The sequence below is a fragment of the Anoplopoma fimbria genome, chromosome 21, assembly GCF_027596085.1.
Source record: "Anoplopoma fimbria isolate UVic2021 breed Golden Eagle Sablefish chromosome 21, Afim_UVic_2022, whole genome shotgun sequence".
Taxonomy (NCBI): Eukaryota; Metazoa; Chordata; class Actinopteri; order Perciformes; family Anoplopomatidae; genus Anoplopoma; species Anoplopoma fimbria.
This window is the reverse complement of record NC_072469.1, coordinates 15,937,004-15,957,069: the sequence shown is the minus strand read 5'-3', so window position 1 is coordinate 15,957,069 and position 20,066 is coordinate 15,937,004. Positions and strand designations below refer to the sequence as shown.

General features: G+C 40.0%; 2 protein-coding genes across 3 annotated transcripts; both read right to left on the bottom strand.

Moving 5' to 3' along the window:
• Positions 1–1,048: 1,048 nt before the first annotated feature.
• pigm (phosphatidylinositol glycan anchor biosynthesis, class M) lies at positions 1,049–4,275 on the bottom strand. The gene is made up of 8 exons (XM_054623226.1): positions 3,947–4,275; positions 3,234–3,407; positions 2,924–3,044; positions 2,554–2,797; positions 2,332–2,435; positions 1,951–2,105; positions 1,366–1,467; positions 1,049–1,263 (listed from the first exon to the last, which is right to left on the bottom strand). The coding sequence occupies exons 1-8, from the start codon at positions 4,115–4,117 to the stop codon at positions 1,096–1,098; spliced, it is 1,239 nt and encodes a 412-aa protein (XP_054479201.1). The 5' UTR covers positions 4,118–4,275; the 3' UTR covers positions 1,049–1,095.
• Positions 4,276–6,338: 2,063 nt separating this feature from the next.
• LOC129110672 (leukocyte elastase inhibitor-like) lies at positions 6,339–13,829 on the bottom strand. Of its 2 annotated transcripts, XM_054622832.1 has the most exons (10): positions 13,700–13,829; positions 12,894–13,075; positions 10,943–11,047; positions 9,589–9,729; positions 9,237–9,354; positions 8,998–9,140; positions 8,215–8,292; positions 7,813–7,902; positions 7,508–7,688; positions 6,339–7,340 (listed from the first exon to the last, which is right to left on the bottom strand). In XM_054622832.1, the coding sequence occupies exons 2-10, from the start codon at positions 13,068–13,070 to the stop codon at positions 7,117–7,119; spliced, it is 1,257 nt and encodes a 418-aa protein (XP_054478807.1). In that variant the 5' UTR covers positions 13,071–13,075; positions 13,700–13,829; the 3' UTR covers positions 6,339–7,116. The 2 variants fall into 2 exon arrangements, with proteins under 2 accessions (XP_054478807.1, XP_054478806.1); XM_054622831.1 differs by lacking the exon at positions 10,943–11,047 and having other exon boundaries at positions 13,700–13,827.
• Between the last annotated feature and the right edge of the window lie 6,237 nt (positions 13,830–20,066).

Below are 20,066 nucleotides of genomic sequence, written 5' to 3'. Positions count from 1 at the left end.
ATTATGGAACCACTGCCAGCGCTGTCTGTTTTGGGTTTCGTTCATGCTCCAGTTGCCTGATTAATCTGCGGGGGTTATGAGAGGATAGATGTTTAAGCTGCCTCTTCTGCTGGCGAATGCTTCTACCTACTGGTCACAACTGCACACTGCAACTGAGGAAGAGTCAAATCCTTTTAATATGACATCGCATGGCATGAATGAACTTTGAGGCCATGTAGGAAATGTACAGAGGAAAATGGAAACGGCTGTTACAGTAGAGCGTGATTCTGTATCCTTATCTGGATGTAATGATAATTACTGATCACAGTCTATTCATTAGTAGTTCCACAATGTAACAAAATATTTAATAGAGAAGTTAAAAAAAACTGTATTTTTCTCCAAACTAAGAAAACATTCACAATGCATCAGACTAGTGTGTAGGTACTATTCATCCAGGTCAGGTCATAAACATTACATGATTTAAATCTGATTATTTCCTCCTTGGATTGGGTAATAGGACTTCTGATCCCTTAAAATTTAAGGGGTGAGCACCAATATGGAAGTGAGACACATTAAAACTGAGTGACGCCTAGCTATACACAATCTGCCCATTTCTCCTTCTGGAATGATAAAGTGCTTCCCATTCTGTAGATGGCAGTGACGATGGCAACCAGAAACCTCTGAGGGTGTGTTAAGTATTTTGGTGCAGAGCTGTTTAACATCGGGGCAGGGTGTGTTCTCTGATTTACGGTTGGTTTCTTTCCCTTGACGGCAAATGGAAAACATCTGCTTTGTCATGTGGCGTGGCCACAGGTGGAACAACAGACTTCAAAGTTTCAACCGAGAGACAGCAGTACAACTGCAGTCTTCTGCCCTATCTGAGTCATTCAGGATTTAAGTGTTTTGGCCTACAGTGGAAAGCATTTAATCAATAGTTTTAACCCTGAATGACTGTAATTAACCAGTGGTCTTAGCCACTGTATGCATCTTTTCTGTCCTAAAATTATGTAGGTTACAGCAAGTAATTAAGTATCAGGGAGACTGAGAATTAACAAAATATACACTTTATTTATGAACATCCATAGTCCATCATCTTCAGTTAAAATTATTAGAATGTCATTCACTCTTCAGTCTCTGTGGAGTCTGGGTCGGTTTGTAATGGGCTACAATCTGAATCAAGATGGAGGAGTTGATGATCAAGAAGAGTAATCCAGCCAGCCAGATAAACAGGAAGGTGTTGTAGCCTTCAAACTCCAGGAAGTAGGCGGGGCCCAACCAGATGCCCTGATGGTGGAGAGAAAATATAATAACTTCTTCATATCAAAGTCAATTTCAAGTTACTTTGTTCAAAGGACTTCAAACCCAAAACACGATAAATTGAATTACCTGTCCAGCAAACCAGAGGAGGAGAAGTCCCACTCCCTGTTTTAGTGACAGACTCAGGTGAGGGATGACCAGAGGGAGTAGACATAGGTACCACAGGAAGTACTATGAAAGGATAACACACAACATATGGCCACACCTGAGGCAAGTAGGATAAAGCAAATGTTCCTGCCTAGAAAGGACCTGCCCCCCCCCTCAGGTGAAATCACTTAAACTCAATGAGTCTATATTTGCTGCCTTTCTCTCTTTGTTCTTACTTTTTGACCACAGACATGAGGTGTCAGTCCGGTGAGTTCATTCACTTTAATACTTTGATTTAGCTCATTATCGCATATCTGTTGTGTTGTTGTCAGGTGGTTCTCTCGCTAAGAAATATGCCTTTAAAAATAAAACCAATAGGTCACGTCCGGTGTCATAAAACTAAACTACAAAACAACAAACTACAAAAATACATTATCTCTTCTTAATTGGATCATATTCCCCCAAAACAAGCATCCTCATTTTTTCCCCGCTCATCTCAATCCTGACAATGCTTTGGATAAAGAAGAGTCTTAAAATAAATGTGTGAAAGTTGAGTGTCTGATGTACCTGTGAAGTGCAGACTTTGTTGAAAGAGACAAAGATGGCGGTGTGCAGGAAACAGCAGAAGGCCAGGTCAGAGTGGAAGGCCCATGAGGCTACTACCAGTAGGATGAGCTGAGGCAGGAAGGCTGCCAGGCCAAGCCACTGGCTCCAGCTGCTGTCTGCACCAGCAAAATAATTAGAGGGTTAGAAAGCTGCATCATCTCCTGCAAGTTTATACCACCAATTTAAAACAGATGCAAGGAAAATACCTGATCAAATACATCCAACTCTAAAACTGATTTAATAAACAACCACTTCATTGCTGCTGACCATGCACTGATTTGTAGTTCTGTCTGCAGCAAGGTGTCACACTAGGAGGCTACGAATGGCAAGAGAGGTGAATACCTGTGGTGAGGTAGAGCATATAGAAGTATGGAGAGAAGTTGTGTCTGATGTCCCTTCTGGTCAGATGGTACAAGTAGGTCTCATGAAGGAACTCCCATCCATACCTGACAATTCAGGAAAGGATTGTTACATGTGTTTCTTCAGATAAAGGATGATGTGGAGAGGCTAATATAGTTATATCAGAAATACTAAGACATATTAACTAGCTGAGTAGCTTCTCACATGTAGTAGAAGAGGGCTGTGAGCATACATAAAACTCCTCCGGCCACACTTGCAAAGAGAAACAGCTCCCAGTTGAGGAAGCTTCCCAGAAACCCAATGAACCACCTCCACCCTTTGCTGTCCTTCTCTAATTTGGTCTCTGGCATGCGCAGGTACAGAGCGATGGGCAGAGCATATGTTATGGGGTAGATCTTCATATGGACTGACAGACCATAGAGTACTGCTGCCCACATCAGATGCCGGGCTAGAAGGAAAATGGTCAAAGTCGTTAGCACAGGAGCTGAGTATCTACATTACAAAACATTATTTTACTGAGATAAAATGTATTTTTGAAACCCAAAAGCTCCACAAACAACATCCACACCCCTACCTTCCATACAGAGCAACGTCCCCAGCACCAGAGCTGCCAGTATTGACTCAGCATTCCCTCGGCTGGACACTCCCATAGGCAGTGGGTTGAGTAGCCACAGAGAACAAACACGTCTTGCAGTCTGAAAAATAAATCCCCCAAAAATACAACTTAATCTTAACTGTGTGCTTCCAGGAAGACTGTTGTTGTACAGGCCAAAAAAAGTAAGTAGTTGCAACAATAGTCAGCTATTATATATAAACTATCCTAATAAAGGATTTCTGTTAAACAACACAACATTTATTTTTTTTAAAAGTGCCTGAAACCATACCTCAGAGCTCAGACCTCTCAGACGGAGGATTCTGTAGATGAGCAGTCCTGACAGCACGTCACAGACGATGAAGAGGATCTTACCAAATACCATACTGAGATAGATGTTAGGGGTGAGCAGCCAGGCCAGGAGAGGGGTGTAGCGGTAGGTTGATCTGTTGTACGGGGACTGACCCTGTGCAAAAGTTTCCCACATTAAAATGACATAGTACAGCACAGAAGTATGAGCAACAGTATGCACTTAGTGTCAAAAGTACTCATCATGGAGAAGGGCCCCAGTCAGTGTTATTGGCCCACTTATACTTAGGCATTAACATGCAATAAGCAGTACTTTAATGTTGTAGTTGGTGGAGGTGGAGCTAATTTTAACTCGATCATATAATGTTTTGTATGGAAAATCCTAATCTGAAAGGCAACTATGGTTGATAGATCCATTTCTGGAGTAAAACAATTCAAATATGTTTGAATTGTTTTTATTAATGTTCTGACATTTTGTTTGAGGTTTGGAAAGGCAACGGGAGAGAAGCAAGTTAATGTTAGCATGTCATAAAATTAGATTGACGTCATATAGGAGTAGCATCTCAAAAAGTATACTTAAGTACTTGAGTATACTGTACTTTCCACCCAGCAATATCTTAGTGGACATATTCCGGTACCAAACTGTTTTATCCGACTACAAATCTCCTGTTACAGACGTTTTAATACTGTTATTACCTCAGTGATGAATCTCGCAGCGTCTGTGAACACATGGTAGTCTATGTCAGTGTACTTCACCACCATGGTCCTATCCTGGTAGTCTCCATAAGCCACCAAGGCCAGTCGTATTGCGACGGAAGCCGTGAAAAGGACATGCTTTTCTGTGAGCTTCGCTATCAGCCTTTCCATCACCGACCAAGCAGGGGAAACCAGTTCAGTTCAGTGTGTCCCTCAGCTCATTCTCCCCTAGGACTTCTGGTAATATAGTCGTCATGTATTGTTGATAACAGTTCGTTTTTGAATACTCGGACTTCAAAAATGACAACTAGGAAGTTATCCGGAAGTGCCATCCCTAACATTTTCTTCTTTGCCTGCTATTCGGGGCACCAACATACCGATGCATTAGCACCACCTACTGGTCTGGAGTAAGATGCGTTTACTGACATTAGGTATGTAGCCCCTTTCTGTGTTACATTAAACACACCATTACATTTCCAATTGCTCTATTACGCAGCATATATCGTATTTATCGGATATATAGAATTCAAACCTGTGTGTCCAGAACAGTAAGCCTGCTTTATTTCTTCTCCTGTTTCTACATCTAAAATGTTTCTTTACACTGGCCAGACAAGGCGTTGCAGGTACATTTAATCCCATTAAAGATGTTATTCAAAAATATGATTAAACCTACATGATTGAATAGTGTAACAGTCCCAGCCTTGATGCTTAAAATAATGTGATTTTCTTTCAAGAACGTGTGTAACTCTATTTATCTCAGGGAAGAAACGCCTGTGGGAATAAACACTAATTGTAGTTTCTGTAGTGTACTTAGTCTTCCTCATATACAGCGGGTAAAATAAGTATTGAAAACGTCACCATTTATCTCAGTAAATATATTGCTAAAGGTGCTATTGACATGAAATGTTCACCAGATGTCGGTAACAACCCAAGTAATCCATACATACAAAGAAAACCAAACAAATAAGTTCAGAAATTAAGTTATGTGTAATAAAATGGAATGACACAGGGAAAAAGTATTGAACACGCTTACTGAAATTTATTTAATACTTCGTACAAAAGCCTTTGTTGGTAATGACAGCTTCAAGACGCCTCCTGTATGGAGAAACTAGTCGCATGTATTGCTCAAGTGTGATTTTGGCCCATTCTTCCACACAAACAGTCTTCAAATCTTGAAGGTTCCGTGGGCCTCTTCTATGAACTCTGATCTTTACTTCTTTCCATAGATTTTCTATTGGATTCAAGTCAGGTGATTGGCTGGGCCATTCTAGCAGCTTTATTTTCTTTTTCTGAAACCAATTGAGTTTCCTTGGCTGTGTGTTTGGGATCATTGTCTTGCTGAAATGTCCACCCTCGTTTCATCTTCATCATCCTGGTAGATGGCAGCAGATTTTTATCAAGAAAGTCTCGGTACATTTTTCCATTCACCCTTCCTTCAATTATATGAAGTTTGCCAGTGCCGTATGCTGAAAAACAGCCCCACACCATGATGTTCCCACCTCCAAACTTCACTGTTGGTATGGTGTTTTTGGGGTGATGTGCAGTGCCATTTGACCTCCAAACATGGTGTGTATTATCGCATCCAAAGAGTTCAATTTTGGTCTCATCTGACCAGAATATATTCTCCCAGTATTTCACAGGCTTTTTTTAAATGTTGTGCAGCAAACTTTAAACAAGCTTCAGCAGTGCATTACTTATTGTTTTCTTTGAAACAATTGTACCTGCTAATTCCAAGTCTTTCTGAAGCTCTCCACTAGTGGTCCTTGGCTTTTGGACAACTCTTCTGATAATTATTTTCACTCCTGTCAGAAATCTTGCAAGGAGCACCTGGTCGTGGCCGGTTTATGGTGAAATGATGTTCTTTCCACTTCCGGATTATGGCCCCAACAGTGCTCACTGGCACATTCAGAAGTTTAGAAATCCTTCTGTAACCAATGCCATCAGTATGTTTTGCAATAATAAGGTTGTGAAGGTCTTGAGAGAGCTCTTTGCTTTTACCCATCATGAGATGTTTCTTGTGACACCTTGGTAATGAGACACCTTTTTATAGGCCATCAGTTGGGACTGAACCAGCTGATATTAATTTACACTGACAAGGGGCAGGATTTCTTTCTAATTACTAATTTCATGTCAATAGCACCTTTAGAAATCTATTTACTGAGAAAAATGGTGACGTGTTCAATACTTATTTTACCCGCTGTATAATTCACCAAAGCATTACTACTGTCAGCTGGGGTTAAACATTAACAGTAAGTTAAAGGCGTCTCATAGACAACCAGTGTAGTATTAACACACAAACCACAATGACCGATCCAACTACAGGTTATCCATCTTACACAATCGACTGCACCAGATCTCAGAAAATCATTTAAATGTGACAAACAATATTTTTGAACCACACACTTTTATTCCAAATGTAGAAGCGTAAGGATATACAAAATGGCCTGGACTCAATGTAAGTTCAAACCTTCATGCAAGCTCTTTTTCTTTATGGTCTATAATCATTATATGCATAATTGTACAATTACAAATAACTGCACTTTCCTTGATTACACCAATCACCAAGGACATATTTATCTGACAATGTGACTTCATCACATTATTCTCTTTGGTTTACTGAACATATAAAACTCTGTAATTGCATGTACTGTAGATAAAGTGCAGTAAATCTTGCAACAGTTGTATATTCATATGGTGTAAAGTTAAGTTGACGTCTGTGCTAGAGGTTGAAAAATAGAAATTGTGATTAAGGCAAATTCTTTCAAAGGGTATAAGGCTTAAGATAAGATGCATTAGAGTTTCATGGTATACATTAACTAGGGTAGGGTGTGAGGGTGCAGCAAATTGGTCATACGTGCATTACAGACTTAAAGTAAACCATATCCTAAAGATGAGATAAGGTGCAAAAGATAAAACAGTGCAAGAACGTAATGCTCCGGATACACACAGAGGCGACGCTAACGAAAAGCCACACTTAGGAAATTTCAACACCACTGCTTTTACCAGTCATTCTGGTGTTGATGATAAAGGACGGGAATTCAGGGTGTGATTAGCTATAAGGAACTCCAGAGTGGTGATTTTCAACATTCTTCCAGTAGTTGTTGCAATAGTAGATAGTATTGTACCCCTCTCCCCCTTCCTGTTGAGAAACACTGCACTAAACGGTGTGCTCACTCAGGGGAGCAGTACCGGCCAGAGAAGAGAATGGTCATGGAGGGGTTGTGTCGGATGAAGAAGAGGAAGGGGTGGTTGGCGATGAAGGTCGCTGGCATGGCAGAGCGCAGCATCATAATACCAGCTGTGGCAGCAGCGGCCTCGGTTCCCTCCTCGTTGACCTCCACGAAAGCCTTGTGGACGACTTTGGACAGCACCAGGTCGTTGCCGGGAGCCATTCCTGTCACAGAAGAGGAAGAGATGGAATATTTTAAATAAACACAACGCCATGTCCCACCCTACATGAGAGGAACGTTGAGCACGTTGACGGGAGCCAGTGCAGATTTCGTGTGACTGTTCTTTTGATGATAATGAATGTATCTGATATGATCCAGGCACACGTCCTACCAGAGAAGTCACACATTGATGCCTCGAAAGCGTCCACCATGCCCATGCTGACCAGGACTTTCTTCATGTCGTAGTTCTCCTCCATCTTGAACCGAGGAAGCCCCACCTGGACCTGAACTTCATCCATCATGTCTGGGCGAGTCCACTCCATAAAGTTCTCATAGGTCAGCTCCTTCTCCAGCTAGGGGTGGGTACACAATCAATGATTTGTTTGTCTGCGTCTTGCGGGTTTCTTTATGAGAGAGCGTGTGTGTGTGTGTGTGTGTGTGTGTGTGTGTGTGTGTGTGTGTGTGTGTTAGTCCTACCTTCTCCAGACCGGTTGTACTGTCCTCCACCTCATTGGGTAAAAGGATGAGCATGCTGAGCTCCTTTCCTTTGTAAGGCATCTCAAGGATCTGTCCAACAGCGGGTTTCAAATTTTACTGCAAGGTTATTTTTTATGTATTAACAAGATATTTTATGGGATTACATTCAACAACAACAAAAAAAATTGGTAGGCATTTAGTTTCACAGTTATGGTTAAATGGATCACAATCAAAACCTCATGCATTCTCTTTTGAATCATTCACATTACATGGAAGTCTCACAAAATCCTTCTTAACCTTTATTAACAAAGGTTATACACGATTGGTTCAGCTGTTGCGTGGTCACTTAACAATTTGTTGATGGTCCGAAAGACTGTACGAATTGATCAATGAACTCGTTACCTGGCAGTTGGCTTCCGGGATGTAGGTGAAAGGGAACTTTGATTTCTGGTGCATCATCTTCACTGGCTTGGTTTCATTCTGAAAACAAGCAGAATAATACGCAAGCTTGAAGAGAAACTTGACACCAACTGAAGTCTCGTACACATCACCTTGTTGCAATGGTGTAGAAGTGTACCGCAGGGTGTGATCAGTACATAGTGACATCACTGTTGGGTGTGGTCAGAGGTGCAACAAACTATATATAAAAGGGTTTTGGGTTCTTTTTTACTGTTGAAAAAACGACTTCATGCATTTCTAGCATTTTGTCTAAAAGTTCAAAATGAGGTCACTTGTTATTACTCTGAGAGAAGTGCAACCTCTTAAAAATGTTTACCTTGGTAGAACCATTTGTCAATGTGAAACACCACATAGATGTGGCTGGTGACTCATACCCTGCTTACTTGAACAAAAACTTTTTCTAATGCAGAGTAGCAACCTATGATTTACGCGTTGGGAAATGCTTCTTCCAAGTCTTTACTAGTATGCAATACAAAAATGTCAGACAAATGCCTTTTTATTATGTGATATAAATCCTGTATTTCCTCTATCTCATATGTTCAGGTTTCCTGCCATGGATGTTGAATTATTTTCATTTAATTTTTAACTTCTTTCAATGAAGAAGTGAAAATCAACCTCCATGGCCTTCATGATATGTGCTACCAAGCAATACAGTTTTAAAAAACAATATAAACTGACTTTTGAGTCAGTTTTAGTCAACTGAATGTTTTCTTTGAGCAGTGTTACCTTGTTAATTCTAAACTGAACATCTCCTGTGGCGCTCTCTGTAAACTGCTTGTTCCAGTTGCCCTTGAAGTAGATGGCATTGACCAGCACCAGCCTGGTGAGGCTGTCCACCACACCCATGGCCAGCAAGTCCTTAATTTTACCTGCCGATCAAAACAAACACAAACGTGAAGCAATGTCACACAAATAGAGGCAGGCCTTTTGCCATGTTTCCATGTATGTTGGTCTGTATGATCCACCTTGTGTCTGGTCGTGCACCCATTTGTTGATGTTGAGCCTGGCCGCCTCTGAGCTGCCCACGAAGTCCACAGACTCCAGCTCTGCACTGTAGTGCTTCTTGGTTTGTCCTAAATAATCCTGGAATCATCAATGACACATTTACTGTTTCTGATCACAAAAACAAATATTCTGTTTGCTTAACTTTAGTTAGTAGTAGTAACAGCCGAAGAAGTATTTCCATTGTTTTACTTGTTTGTATGGTGGCTGACTGTCTACTCCCTCATTCACCATTCCTTCTCACAAAGCTATGTGTGCCTCCCATTCACTCCAGACTAATATGTAAACTACACAAATGCTAACACACACACACACCTGAACAAACAGGTAGGACTGCTCCCCGTACAGCCTGTTGGCAACACTGAGGGCATACGGAGCGTCAGCCTTGTTGATCTCACTCAGTAGTTGGGCAAAGCTAGCGTGGACATCATCCTGACAATCCTGGGTTTTCAGGCACTGTGGACAAAATAGACAAGTGTTACAAAGAAGCAGTGAGCATGTGACAGACCAGTCTATTCTGAACAGTATATAAGGCTTATGATCTTGACTAAGTGATGAATTTGACAAGTTTCCCTTATGGACTTTGGTGCTCCACACTATGCATTTGCAATTTTGCATTCATTACGTTGAATGATGGCGGGTCACTAGAGTATGCAGTCGCTCACCTGAAATATTTCCTGATATGTTTGGTTGCAAAGCCCTCTCTTGACAATTAATTTGTCGTTAGAAAACTCAAAAAGGTAAGGAATCAGCACAAAATCTATAACAAAGAAAGATTGAGCCATATTGATGTACTGGTAAAGAAATGGATTGCTTGGACCTTCTCATCACTTAATGGGTATGATCTTTTTTTTTTGTACAGAAATACCCCTTCAAGTTGAAGGCTTTCAGTATTTCACTATCAACATACTGTACAAATTGTATCTGAGAACACCTTAATCAATTACATGTCATTGTTAATGCAAAAAACCCAACACCGACTAAAAAATATGGCAAAAGGCAAAATAAAAATACAATAAAAACACTTTAACGCAGACTTTGGAGAACCCATGGAACTGCCTGCCCAAGCGTGGACCAGCCATTCAGGACACATCCACATGAAGACGCACACCATTCCCTCCACCGCGTTTTTATTAACATGGTTATCTTCAAAAAAACTCTTCATTCAGCTGAATTCAGAGAGGTAATTTTCGTAGAAAGTCATCCTGTCGTTTGTTGAATTTGGTGTTAACCACATCCAAGAAGGTTTTAAACAAGAATAAGGCATATAACCAAAAGGAAACAGCTTAATTTGTCTGTACACTATTTTCCTAGTTTTTTTGTGAGGGTTAAGTCAAATCACACTTTTGTTTCCAAGAAGAGATAAAAAAAAAAACACACACCAGGTAGAAGCCATCAATAGAAAAGCCAGGACCACATTCCTTTGTTTTATGTAATATGTGGTTTCGAGCTATTGGACACAGACAATAAACCTTCAGTAAACAGCATTCAACTTGGGTGCCTCCCTTGCATTGTTCGGAGATCAGCAAGCAAAGCAAAGCAAAGTGAAAACATGCACAAAACTCTCTTGAACCACCAACTCTTTGACTCAGAGGATCCCCTCACCAGATGACACCAGACTGTTAGTAAAATGCCCCTCAGTTAGTTTATCTTTCCTCCGCTCTGTTACCATCTTCCGCAGATATGGTGGCAGTTTAAAGACTGCCTTCTGCTGCATCTGCATCTGCTCTGCTCCTGCATCCCGTGGCTTCTCTGCCTCAGTGAAGCGGAGGACCTACAGTAGGGGTTCAGTTGTGTTGACTGTTAGGTTAGACACCATGTTTCTCTGGACAGGAAGTCAAAATATCATCCTAGCAGTAATTGGTGGGTTGCAGGACATTAACCGTATTTGGAAGATGGATAAAAAATGATACCAAGTCATACTGATCTCAGGAAGTGAATACAATTATATTATTTGTTAAGTAAAGCGCTTCTCTGATGTTCTAAACCCCCCTCCAGCACAAACAAATACGGAGATGATGACAGCTACAAATTTTGGATTGAATCATTATGTTTATGGTTGACAGGAAGACAAATGACAAGTTCTTGCAATCCAGGATGATGAAATTGCTGATCCCCACATTTCTTTTTCTCTAACGGACTGGAGTGTGTGGTAAGCAGCAGTTGGAATGCTGGCTAATGACCAAGTTAGAAGAAAAAACTGTTCACTCAACTGCAATTTTTGTAACTGGCTGCTAAAACTCAAATCCTCATAAGCGGCCACATGTCACTATCACCTCTGCTCTCTTTTATTCACTCACACGCCCCTCACTTCCTTACACACTTAGTCATGCTTGCACAAACTGTTGGCTGAATGCTTCCACCTTCTGGAACAAACCTAGCCTTTATACAAAGGACACAATGGGAGAGAGATACTTGCTTTGCACAGCGTACTCTTTCATAAAAGGTTGTATTTATAACACTAACTTTGTCCTTGACCCTGTCAAGCAGCCTGCTAATAACGCTGCTGTCACCACATTTGATGACAGCAGGGAACAAAAAGGAGAAAATAATGTTAATAGTTGCTATTATATTACCCTATGTGTTAACATAACCCCCTTACAATGAAGATCCTGCATGTTGCTTTATATAACCTTATCCCTATGACTGTCACCTTTATCTTCTTAATCACTTTCTTCTGTAATATTTCACAATATTGTCATTGCAAATGACTGTTGAAAATGTGGTGGAATTAGGGCGAAGCACTGCCCCTCCCACATACTCACACTTCCACCAGCCAAGAGCTATCTGGGTCTTTGCTTAAGATTTATAAAAATGTTCTGGTTTTTATTATTATAATGTCATAATCACTGGATAGACAAATTAAGTTCAAACAATGTTTTTTTCCCCAAAGGAATCCCATACTTCCTTATAACTTCGGAAATTCATTCAACAGCTGCTGCTCCTACATTGTTCATGGTAGCATAGTATGAGTAAAATTTGTGATTGAAATGAAAATACTATTTCTACTATTACTATTCATTGTCTGATTGGGAGCACGTGGGTTTAGGACTGAAAATATTCTTCATGCTGGTATCCATTCAGAAACTCAATGTATGACACAAAGCCAGATAAGTGGACAGGTCTGCTGCACATAACTTAATGGGAACTGATAACGTGTACAGATTACTTTACCTATATCTTTATTGCCCTTACACTTCAATATTTTGTTCCCTTAGTAACACAACAAAGACCCCAACCCCCATAAAAACCTGTCTGAACAGAGCAGATCTTTGTTATTTTTTGCTGACGCTAAAAGGAAATAAATGGTGATTCATACTGAACGAGGGCCTACACATCTGCAGCACGTAACACTGCCCCTCATTCCTATGAAATTCCTCCCACAATCTTCATTGTTGTTTGAAACACAGCCCGTGGTGGTGTTTTGATGGAGTACATTTCACAGTGTGAAACCTGCATTCTTTTGTCCAACGAACGGGCAAACGAACGAGGCTTCACAAAGTAACTTTGAACCAGGTGCGCCAACCCTCAAAGCCATTAATGTTAATCTTTTACTTTTAACAAGGACAGTTGGTGTGTGTGTGTGTGTGTGTGTGTGTGTGTGTGTGTGCGTTCTGTACCTCTGACATCTGCGTGGCTGTGTTTCCTCTGGCCCCAAGCATCACCATAGCCAGTGCTGAGGAGATGCTGAAAGGGGAGAAGAATACATTCGCTGTCTTGTCGTCATCTCCGAACTTTTTGAGCAAAGCCAGAGAGAAGGTGGTGTTGGCCTTGGACAGAGGGGTTGGTGATGCCATTGTGCCTACACATAAGGGAGGAGAGAGCAGCATTCATTATTGCATTCGAACCTTTAAAATTGTTTTCAAAAGTTTTTGTCTCTTTACCTAGATATACTAGTGATAATTAAAGTAAAGTGGTAGTCGTTTTCATTATTTTTCATTATTAATTCAAGATTATTTTGAAATTAACTGCATAGTTGCTGGTGTCTATGCATATCTACCAGCAGATTGTAATTATATTTCATTTATTTACAAAACATCATTTATTAAATACTTTCTTGAATAGATGATGTTTTGTAAATAAAATAACAAAACACTATAAATTCTAGAAAGTATTACACTTCCGGATTATCAAAGGAATAATAACAGCTGAAATGGTGAATATCGGTCTGGGACTACTTATCATGTTACATTTAGTAGCTATATTACAATTTAGAATAACATATACTAGAATTTACTGTGCTTCATTCTCAACGCCAGACCACAAGTCAACCAGATTAAATGCCTGTCAAACATCTAACTATAACACTGACAATCCCATTAAACCTGTCCTATACAAACAAGTAAACTTCCTATTAACACGTCAACTGTATATAAACTAAATAATCCCATCGTCTCAATCTGAATTTAACTCATCATATACTTACTGACAGACTTTTCTTGTATTCCTCAAGTGTTCAATAGTTGTTCCGCACAGGAAGACTTCAGTTTAAACCATCAGTTTTATTATTTACACGCTAGCTGACACGCCCCGAAAAGCCTTGCCAAATGAGCTTCCGCATTCTCATCAAGGATAGTTAAAAAGGAGATGTCACGAGTCATATCATCGGGGTACAACGCATGCGCAGTGAAGGAATTCTGTCAGGCAGAGCGCAACAGAAGAGCACCTGAACATGCGCCGTCCTACGTAGCAGCCCCAGCTGCACTGCGCATGTGTCACACCCCATAGCTCAAGAAGCTGTCCAGGCCTTCTTTAAACAAGCCCATGGATTGGAATAAGACTTGATTCTCGTATGTCATTGTAGGGAAGCCGTGTGGAAAAAGATGCCATCGCGGTTTTTCTAAAGTTATTAGTTTATTATTATACAGTAAATATTATTACTGTAATACAAACATGAGGTTAGGGTTTGTGGCTTGACGCAAAGAAACTTTTATAAAGGATTAAATATTAGATCTATTTGTGAATACATCGTTTTTCCATAGAGTAGACAGGCTAATATAATGTTTTGAGCTGTCAATGACAATAGATTCCTGCCAAAAGAAGGAAAGTGCTCATATAATTAGGGCCCCAGCCCCAGAGCGTAGGACCTATTGTTCTTCAAATTTGGCGTCTTTCAACAGGGAAAAGAAGTGCTTGGGATAAACGTACACTCTTGAAATTTTGCAAATCAATCTGACTCGTCGAAAATAGCAAGATTTTTGGGGTGTCGGGCTGAGGCCGGAGAAATTGGATCGATAGCACCCCCTTTTGACTATCCCCAACGCTGCGTTTCACCTAGCTGTGTGAAATTTGGTAGTGCAGTGTCACCTTGTTAATTCTAAACTGAGCATCAACAGTAGAATCCTCCTTGAACTTTTTGTTCCAGTTGCCTTTGAAGTAGATGGCATTGACCAAGACAAGCATGGTCGTGTTGCCCACCACACCCTGGCTCAGCAAGTCCTTGATTTTTTCTGTAGAGCAGTATTTACCAAAGACATCATTATAAAGACAGAGACACAGACACAGGCATTAGCAATATTTTCATCTGGAGCTCAGGAAATTGGATTTGTTATTCCACCAAAACTTCTAGAAGTACCAACACTACTTGAAGAAGAAGAACAAGAGATGCATGAAAACAAGTAACTCAAGGCTCAAATTTAAAATCAGGTAGAATCGTTTTTGAATTAAAAATAAAATAATATTATATAACCCATAAAAGGGCACAAAACCTAAAGTAAAGATGGGTCAAAAAAACTTGTAAACATCAACTCAAAACCTAGGTGTAAACCGACAGTATCATGTACTTTCTCATTGGATAGTTTTATACGTTGTAGTGATCTATAACAATTCTAATTGAATGCATATAACCAAAATAAGTTTTAATACAATTCCTAAACTGAGGCAAACCATAACTGCTTGATATAGGATAGAGTCTAAAATGGGAATGGAAACTAGAAAAGGAAAACGCTCTAATGCTTGCGAATTATGTGACCTCATGGTAACGTGACAATAGGGCATAATAACCAGACCATAGACTGATCCCTGAGGCTTCACAGAGGCAGGGGAGGATTAAAAGACAACATGGCAACGCATACAAATAAAACTAGTTTCTGACAGTAAACACAAATACCCACCTAATGTCTATGACACTTTTGAATGAAAATCAAATGATCAATAGCACCAATGTTGCGTTGAACTCAACAGTTTAAGTAGTAAAGCAAACACTTTGAGAGAAAGAAACATTTTAAAATACAAGTTGGAAGATGGCAGACTATGGTCACTCCAAAAAAAAGAGGCCAATCTTTGTAATGTACTGATGAGTGTGTGTGAGATCTACCTTGCGTCTGCTTCTCCACCCAGCTATTGATGTTGATCCTGACTGCATCTGCGCTGTTTTTGAAGTCCACAGACTCCAGCTCAGCGTTGTAATGCTCTTTGGTTTCTGATAAGAAATCCTGGAAGCATAAACAGTACATTTGAATACTCACACCACACATTAGATACTCACATTAAACAATCCATAAAGAATAAATACTTCAAGGAATACAATGTAATTTGCATGAGTTCATTTGTAAATTGTAAATTGATTTCAGTTCTTTGAACAATGAATGGATTTGTTACTCCCAAATTTTGAAATAAGCCAACATGAGTGGGGAGCTGAAACGCTAGCTTCTGAAGGTATACTGAATGTATACACATGCATGGCTTGGCTTTACAAGAACAGGATAGTTTCTTAATTTGTATTGTCTTTTTTAATTTTTCCTATTGTCTGTTGAACACTTTGGTCTGTCAGCTTCAGCTTCTAACTTTATCTTTTTAACCTGTTTTCGCTGCTGAATCAGTTTGACATCCTCAAAATATCCTTCAAACACATATTGTAGACCCTTCTGTCTGCTTCTCTCTGATATAAAAAAAAATTCTCCAAAAAGGTTTTATATTTACTGAGTTTAATTTGTGAGTTCATTTTCTCACCAATTATTGAATTCACGCTGAGCACAACAGACTCACAAACACACCTCAACAAACAGGTAGGACTGCTCCCCGTACAGCCTGTTAGCAACACTGAGGGCATACGGAGCGTCAGCCTTGTTGATCTCACTCAGTAGTTGGGCAAAGCTAACGTGGACATCATCCTGACAATCCTGGGTTTTCAGGCCCTGTGGACAAAATAGACAAGTGTTACAAAGAAGCAGTGAGCATGTGACAGACCAGTCTATTCTGAACAGTATATAAGGCTTATGATCTTGACTATTAAGTGATGAGTTTGACAGGTTTCCCTTATGGACTTTGGTGCTCCACGCTATGCATTTGCAATTTTGCATTCATTACGTTGAATGATGGCTGGTCACTAGAGTTGTTGTTGTGAGGGTTAAGTCAAATCACATTTTGGTTTCCAGCAAAAGATTCAAAAAAAGACGCACCGGGAAGAAGCCATCAATAGAAAAGCCAGGACCACATTCCTGTGTATAATGTAATAATATGTGGTTTCGAGCTATTGGACACAGACACTAAACCTTATGTAAACAGCATTCAACTTGGGCGCCTCCCTTGCATTGTTTTTTATTTTTTTCAAATTCAGTTCGAGCTAGCAGCAGATCGAAGATCAGCAAGCAAAGCAAAGCAAAGTGAAAACATGCACAAAACTCTCTTGAACCACCAACTCTTTGACTCAGAGGATCCCCTCATCAGATGACACGAGACTGTTAGTAAAATGCCCCTCAGTTAGTTTATCTTTGCTCCGCTGTTGGCTCTGTTACCATATTCAGCAGATGCGGTGGCAGTGTGAACGCGGCGTGCTGCTGCTGCATCTGCATCTGCATCTGCATCTGCTCTGCTCCTGCATCCCGTGGCTTCTCTGCCTCAGTGAAGCGGAGGACCTACAGTAGGGATTCAGTTGTGTTGACTGTTAGGTTAGACACCATGTTTCTCTGGACAGGAAGTCAAAATATCATCCTAGCATGAACCATATATTTGGAAGATGGATAAAAAATGATACCAAGTCATACTGATCTCAGGAAGTGAATAAAATTATATTATTTGTTAAGTAAAGCGCTTCTCTGATGTTCTAAACCCCCCTCCAGCACAAACAAATATGGAGATGATGATCACAGCTTCATATTATATTGCAGTACCAGTGTATGCACATTACAAGTTCTTGCAATCCAGGATGATGAAATTGCTGATCATCACATTTCTTTTTTCCCACAACGGACTGGGGTGTGTGGTAAGCAGCAGTTGGAATGCTGGCTAATGACATAGTTTGCTCTCTTTTATTCACTCACACTCACACGCCCCTCACTTTCTTACACACTTAGTCATGCTTGAACAAACTGTTAGCTGAATGCTTCCACCTTCTGGAACAAACCTAGCCTTTATACAAAGGACACAATGGGAGAGAGATACTTGCTTTGCACAGCGTACTCTTTCATAAAAGGTTGTATTTATAACACTAACTTTGTCCTTGACCCTGTCAAGCAGCCTGCTAATAACGCTGCTGTCACCACATTTGATGACAGCAGGGAACAAAAAGGAGAAAATAATGTTAATAGTTGCTATTATATTACCCTATGTGTTAACATAACCCCCTTACAATGAAGATCCTGCATGTTGCTTTATATAACCTTATCCCTATGACCGTCACCTTTATTTTATTCATCACTTTCTTCTGTAATATTTCACAATATTGTCATTACAAATGACTGTTGAAAATGTGGTGGATTTAGGGCGAAGCACTGCCCCTCCCACATACTCACACTTCCACCAGCCAAGAGCTATCTGGGTCTTTGCTTAAGATTTATAAAAATGTTCTGGTTTTTAGTATTCTAATGTCATAATCACTGGATAGACAAATTAAGCTTAAACAATGTTTTTTTCCCCAAAGGAATCCCATACTTCCTTATAACTTTGGAAATGAATTCTACAGCTACTGCTCCTAGATTGTTCATGGCAGCATAGTATGAGTTATAGCTGTGATTTAAATGATAATGACAGTCATTACTGTTCATTGTCTGATTGGGAGTATGTGTGCTTAATTATAGAGGACTGCAAATATTCTTCCAGTTGGTATCCATTCAGCAACTCAATGTATGACACCGAGCAAGACCATTGGACATATCTGCTGCACCTAACATAATGGGATACTTTACCTATATCTTTATTGCCCTTACACTTCAATATTTTGTTCCCTTAGTAACACAACAAAGAGCCAACCCCCATAAAAACCTGTCTGAACAGAGCAGATCTTTGTTATTTTTTGCTGACGCTAAAAGGAAAAAAATGGTGATTCATACTGAACGAGAGCCTACACATCTGCAGCACGTAACACTGCCCCTCATTCCTATCAAATTCCTTCCACAATCTTCATTGTTGTTTGAAACACAGCCCGTGGTGGTGTTTTGATGGAGTACATTTCACAGTGTGAAACCTGCATTCTTTTGTCCAACGAACGGGCAAACGAACGAGGCTTCACAAAGTAACTCTGAACCAGGTGCGCCAACCCTCAAAGCCATTAATGTTAATCTTTTACTTTTAACAAGGACAGTTGGTGTGTGTGTGCGTTCTGTACCTCTGACATCTGCGTGGCTGTGTTTCCTCTGGCCCCAAGCATCACCATAGCCAGTGCTGAGGAGATGCTGAAAGGGGAGTAGAATACATTTGCTGTCTTGTTGTCATCTCTGAACTTTTTGAGCAAAGCCAGAGAGAAGGTGGTGTTGGCCTTGGACAGAGGGGTTGGTGATGCCATTGTGTCTACAAATAAGGGAGGAGAGAGCAGCATTCATTATTGCATTAGAACCTTTAAAATTGTTTTCAAAAGTTTTTGTCTCTTTACCTAGATATACTAGTGATAATTAAAGTGGTAGTCGTTTTCATTATTTTTCATTATTAATTCAAGATTATTTTGAAATTAACTGCATCGTTGCTGGTGTCTATGCATATCTACCAGCAGATTGTAATTATATTAACAAAACACTATAAATTCTAGAAAGTATTACACTTCCGGATTTTCAATGGAATAATAACAGCTGAAATGGTAAATATCGGTCTAGGACTACTTATGTTACATTTAGTAGCTATATTACAACTTAGAATAACATATACTAGAATTTACTGTGCTTCATTCTCAACGCCAGACCACGAGTCAACCAGATTAAATGCCTGTCAAACATCTAACTATAACACTGACAATCCCATTAAACCTGTCCTATACAAACAAGTAAACTTCCTATTAACACGTCAACTGTATATAAACTAAATAATCCCATCGTCTCAATCTGAATTTAACTCATCATATACTTACTGACAGACTTTTCTTGTATTCCTCAAGTGTTCAATAGTTGTTCCGCACAGGAAGACCTCAGTTTAATCCATCAGTTTTATTATTTTCAAGCTGGTTGACACACCCCAAAAAGCCTTGCCAAATGAGCTTACGCATTCTCATCAAGGAGAGTTAAAAGAGGAGATGTCACGAGTCATATAATTGGGGTACAACACATGCGCAGTGAAATCTGGTCTGGGCTTGCTGAAAGGTTCATTAGGTGGCTCACGAGCTTCCCTAAAGAATTCTGTCAGGTGGAGTGCAACAGAAGAGCGCCTGAACAGGTGCCTTCCAATGTAGCAGCCCCAGCATGTGTCACACCCCATAGCTCAAGAAGCCGTCCAGGCCTTCTTTTAACAATCCCATGGATGGGAATAAACCTTAATCTCATATGTCATTGTACGGATACTGTGTGGTGAAAAATGATTTTAGCCTTCTCATTTTTTCTAAAGTTATTACTTTATTATTATTATACAGTAACTATTATTAGTGTAATATA

What these genes read in the sequence shown, in the direction of transcription:
- pigm (XM_054623226.1), bottom strand. Translation starts at nt 4,117, where the DNA reads ATGGAAAGGCTGATAGCGAAGCTCACAGAAAAGCATGTCCTTTTCACG. An exon ending in CTGCGAGATTCATCACTGAG is followed by an intron (nt 3,408 to 3,946) that starts GTAATAACAGTA and finishes ACTTTTGCACAG; the next exon opens with GGTCAGTCCCCGTACAACAG. An exon ending in TCCTCTGGTTTGCTGGACAG is followed by an intron (nt 1,264 to 1,365) that starts GTAATTCAATTT and finishes CTCCACCATCAG; the next exon opens with GGCATCTGGTTGGGCCCCGC.
- LOC129110672 (XM_054622832.1), bottom strand. Translation starts at nt 13,070, where the DNA reads ATGGCATCACCAACCCCTCTGTCCAAGGCCAACACCACCTTCTCTCTG. An exon ending in GGTGCACGACCAGACACAAG is followed by an intron (nt 9,141 to 9,236) that starts GTGGATCATACA and finishes TTTGATCGGCAG; the next exon opens with GTAAAATTAAGGACTTGCTG. An exon ending in ATCAATGTGTGACTTCTCTG is followed by an intron (nt 7,341 to 7,507) that starts GTAGGACGTGTG and finishes CTTCTGTGACAG; the next exon opens with GAATGGCTCCCGGCAACGAC.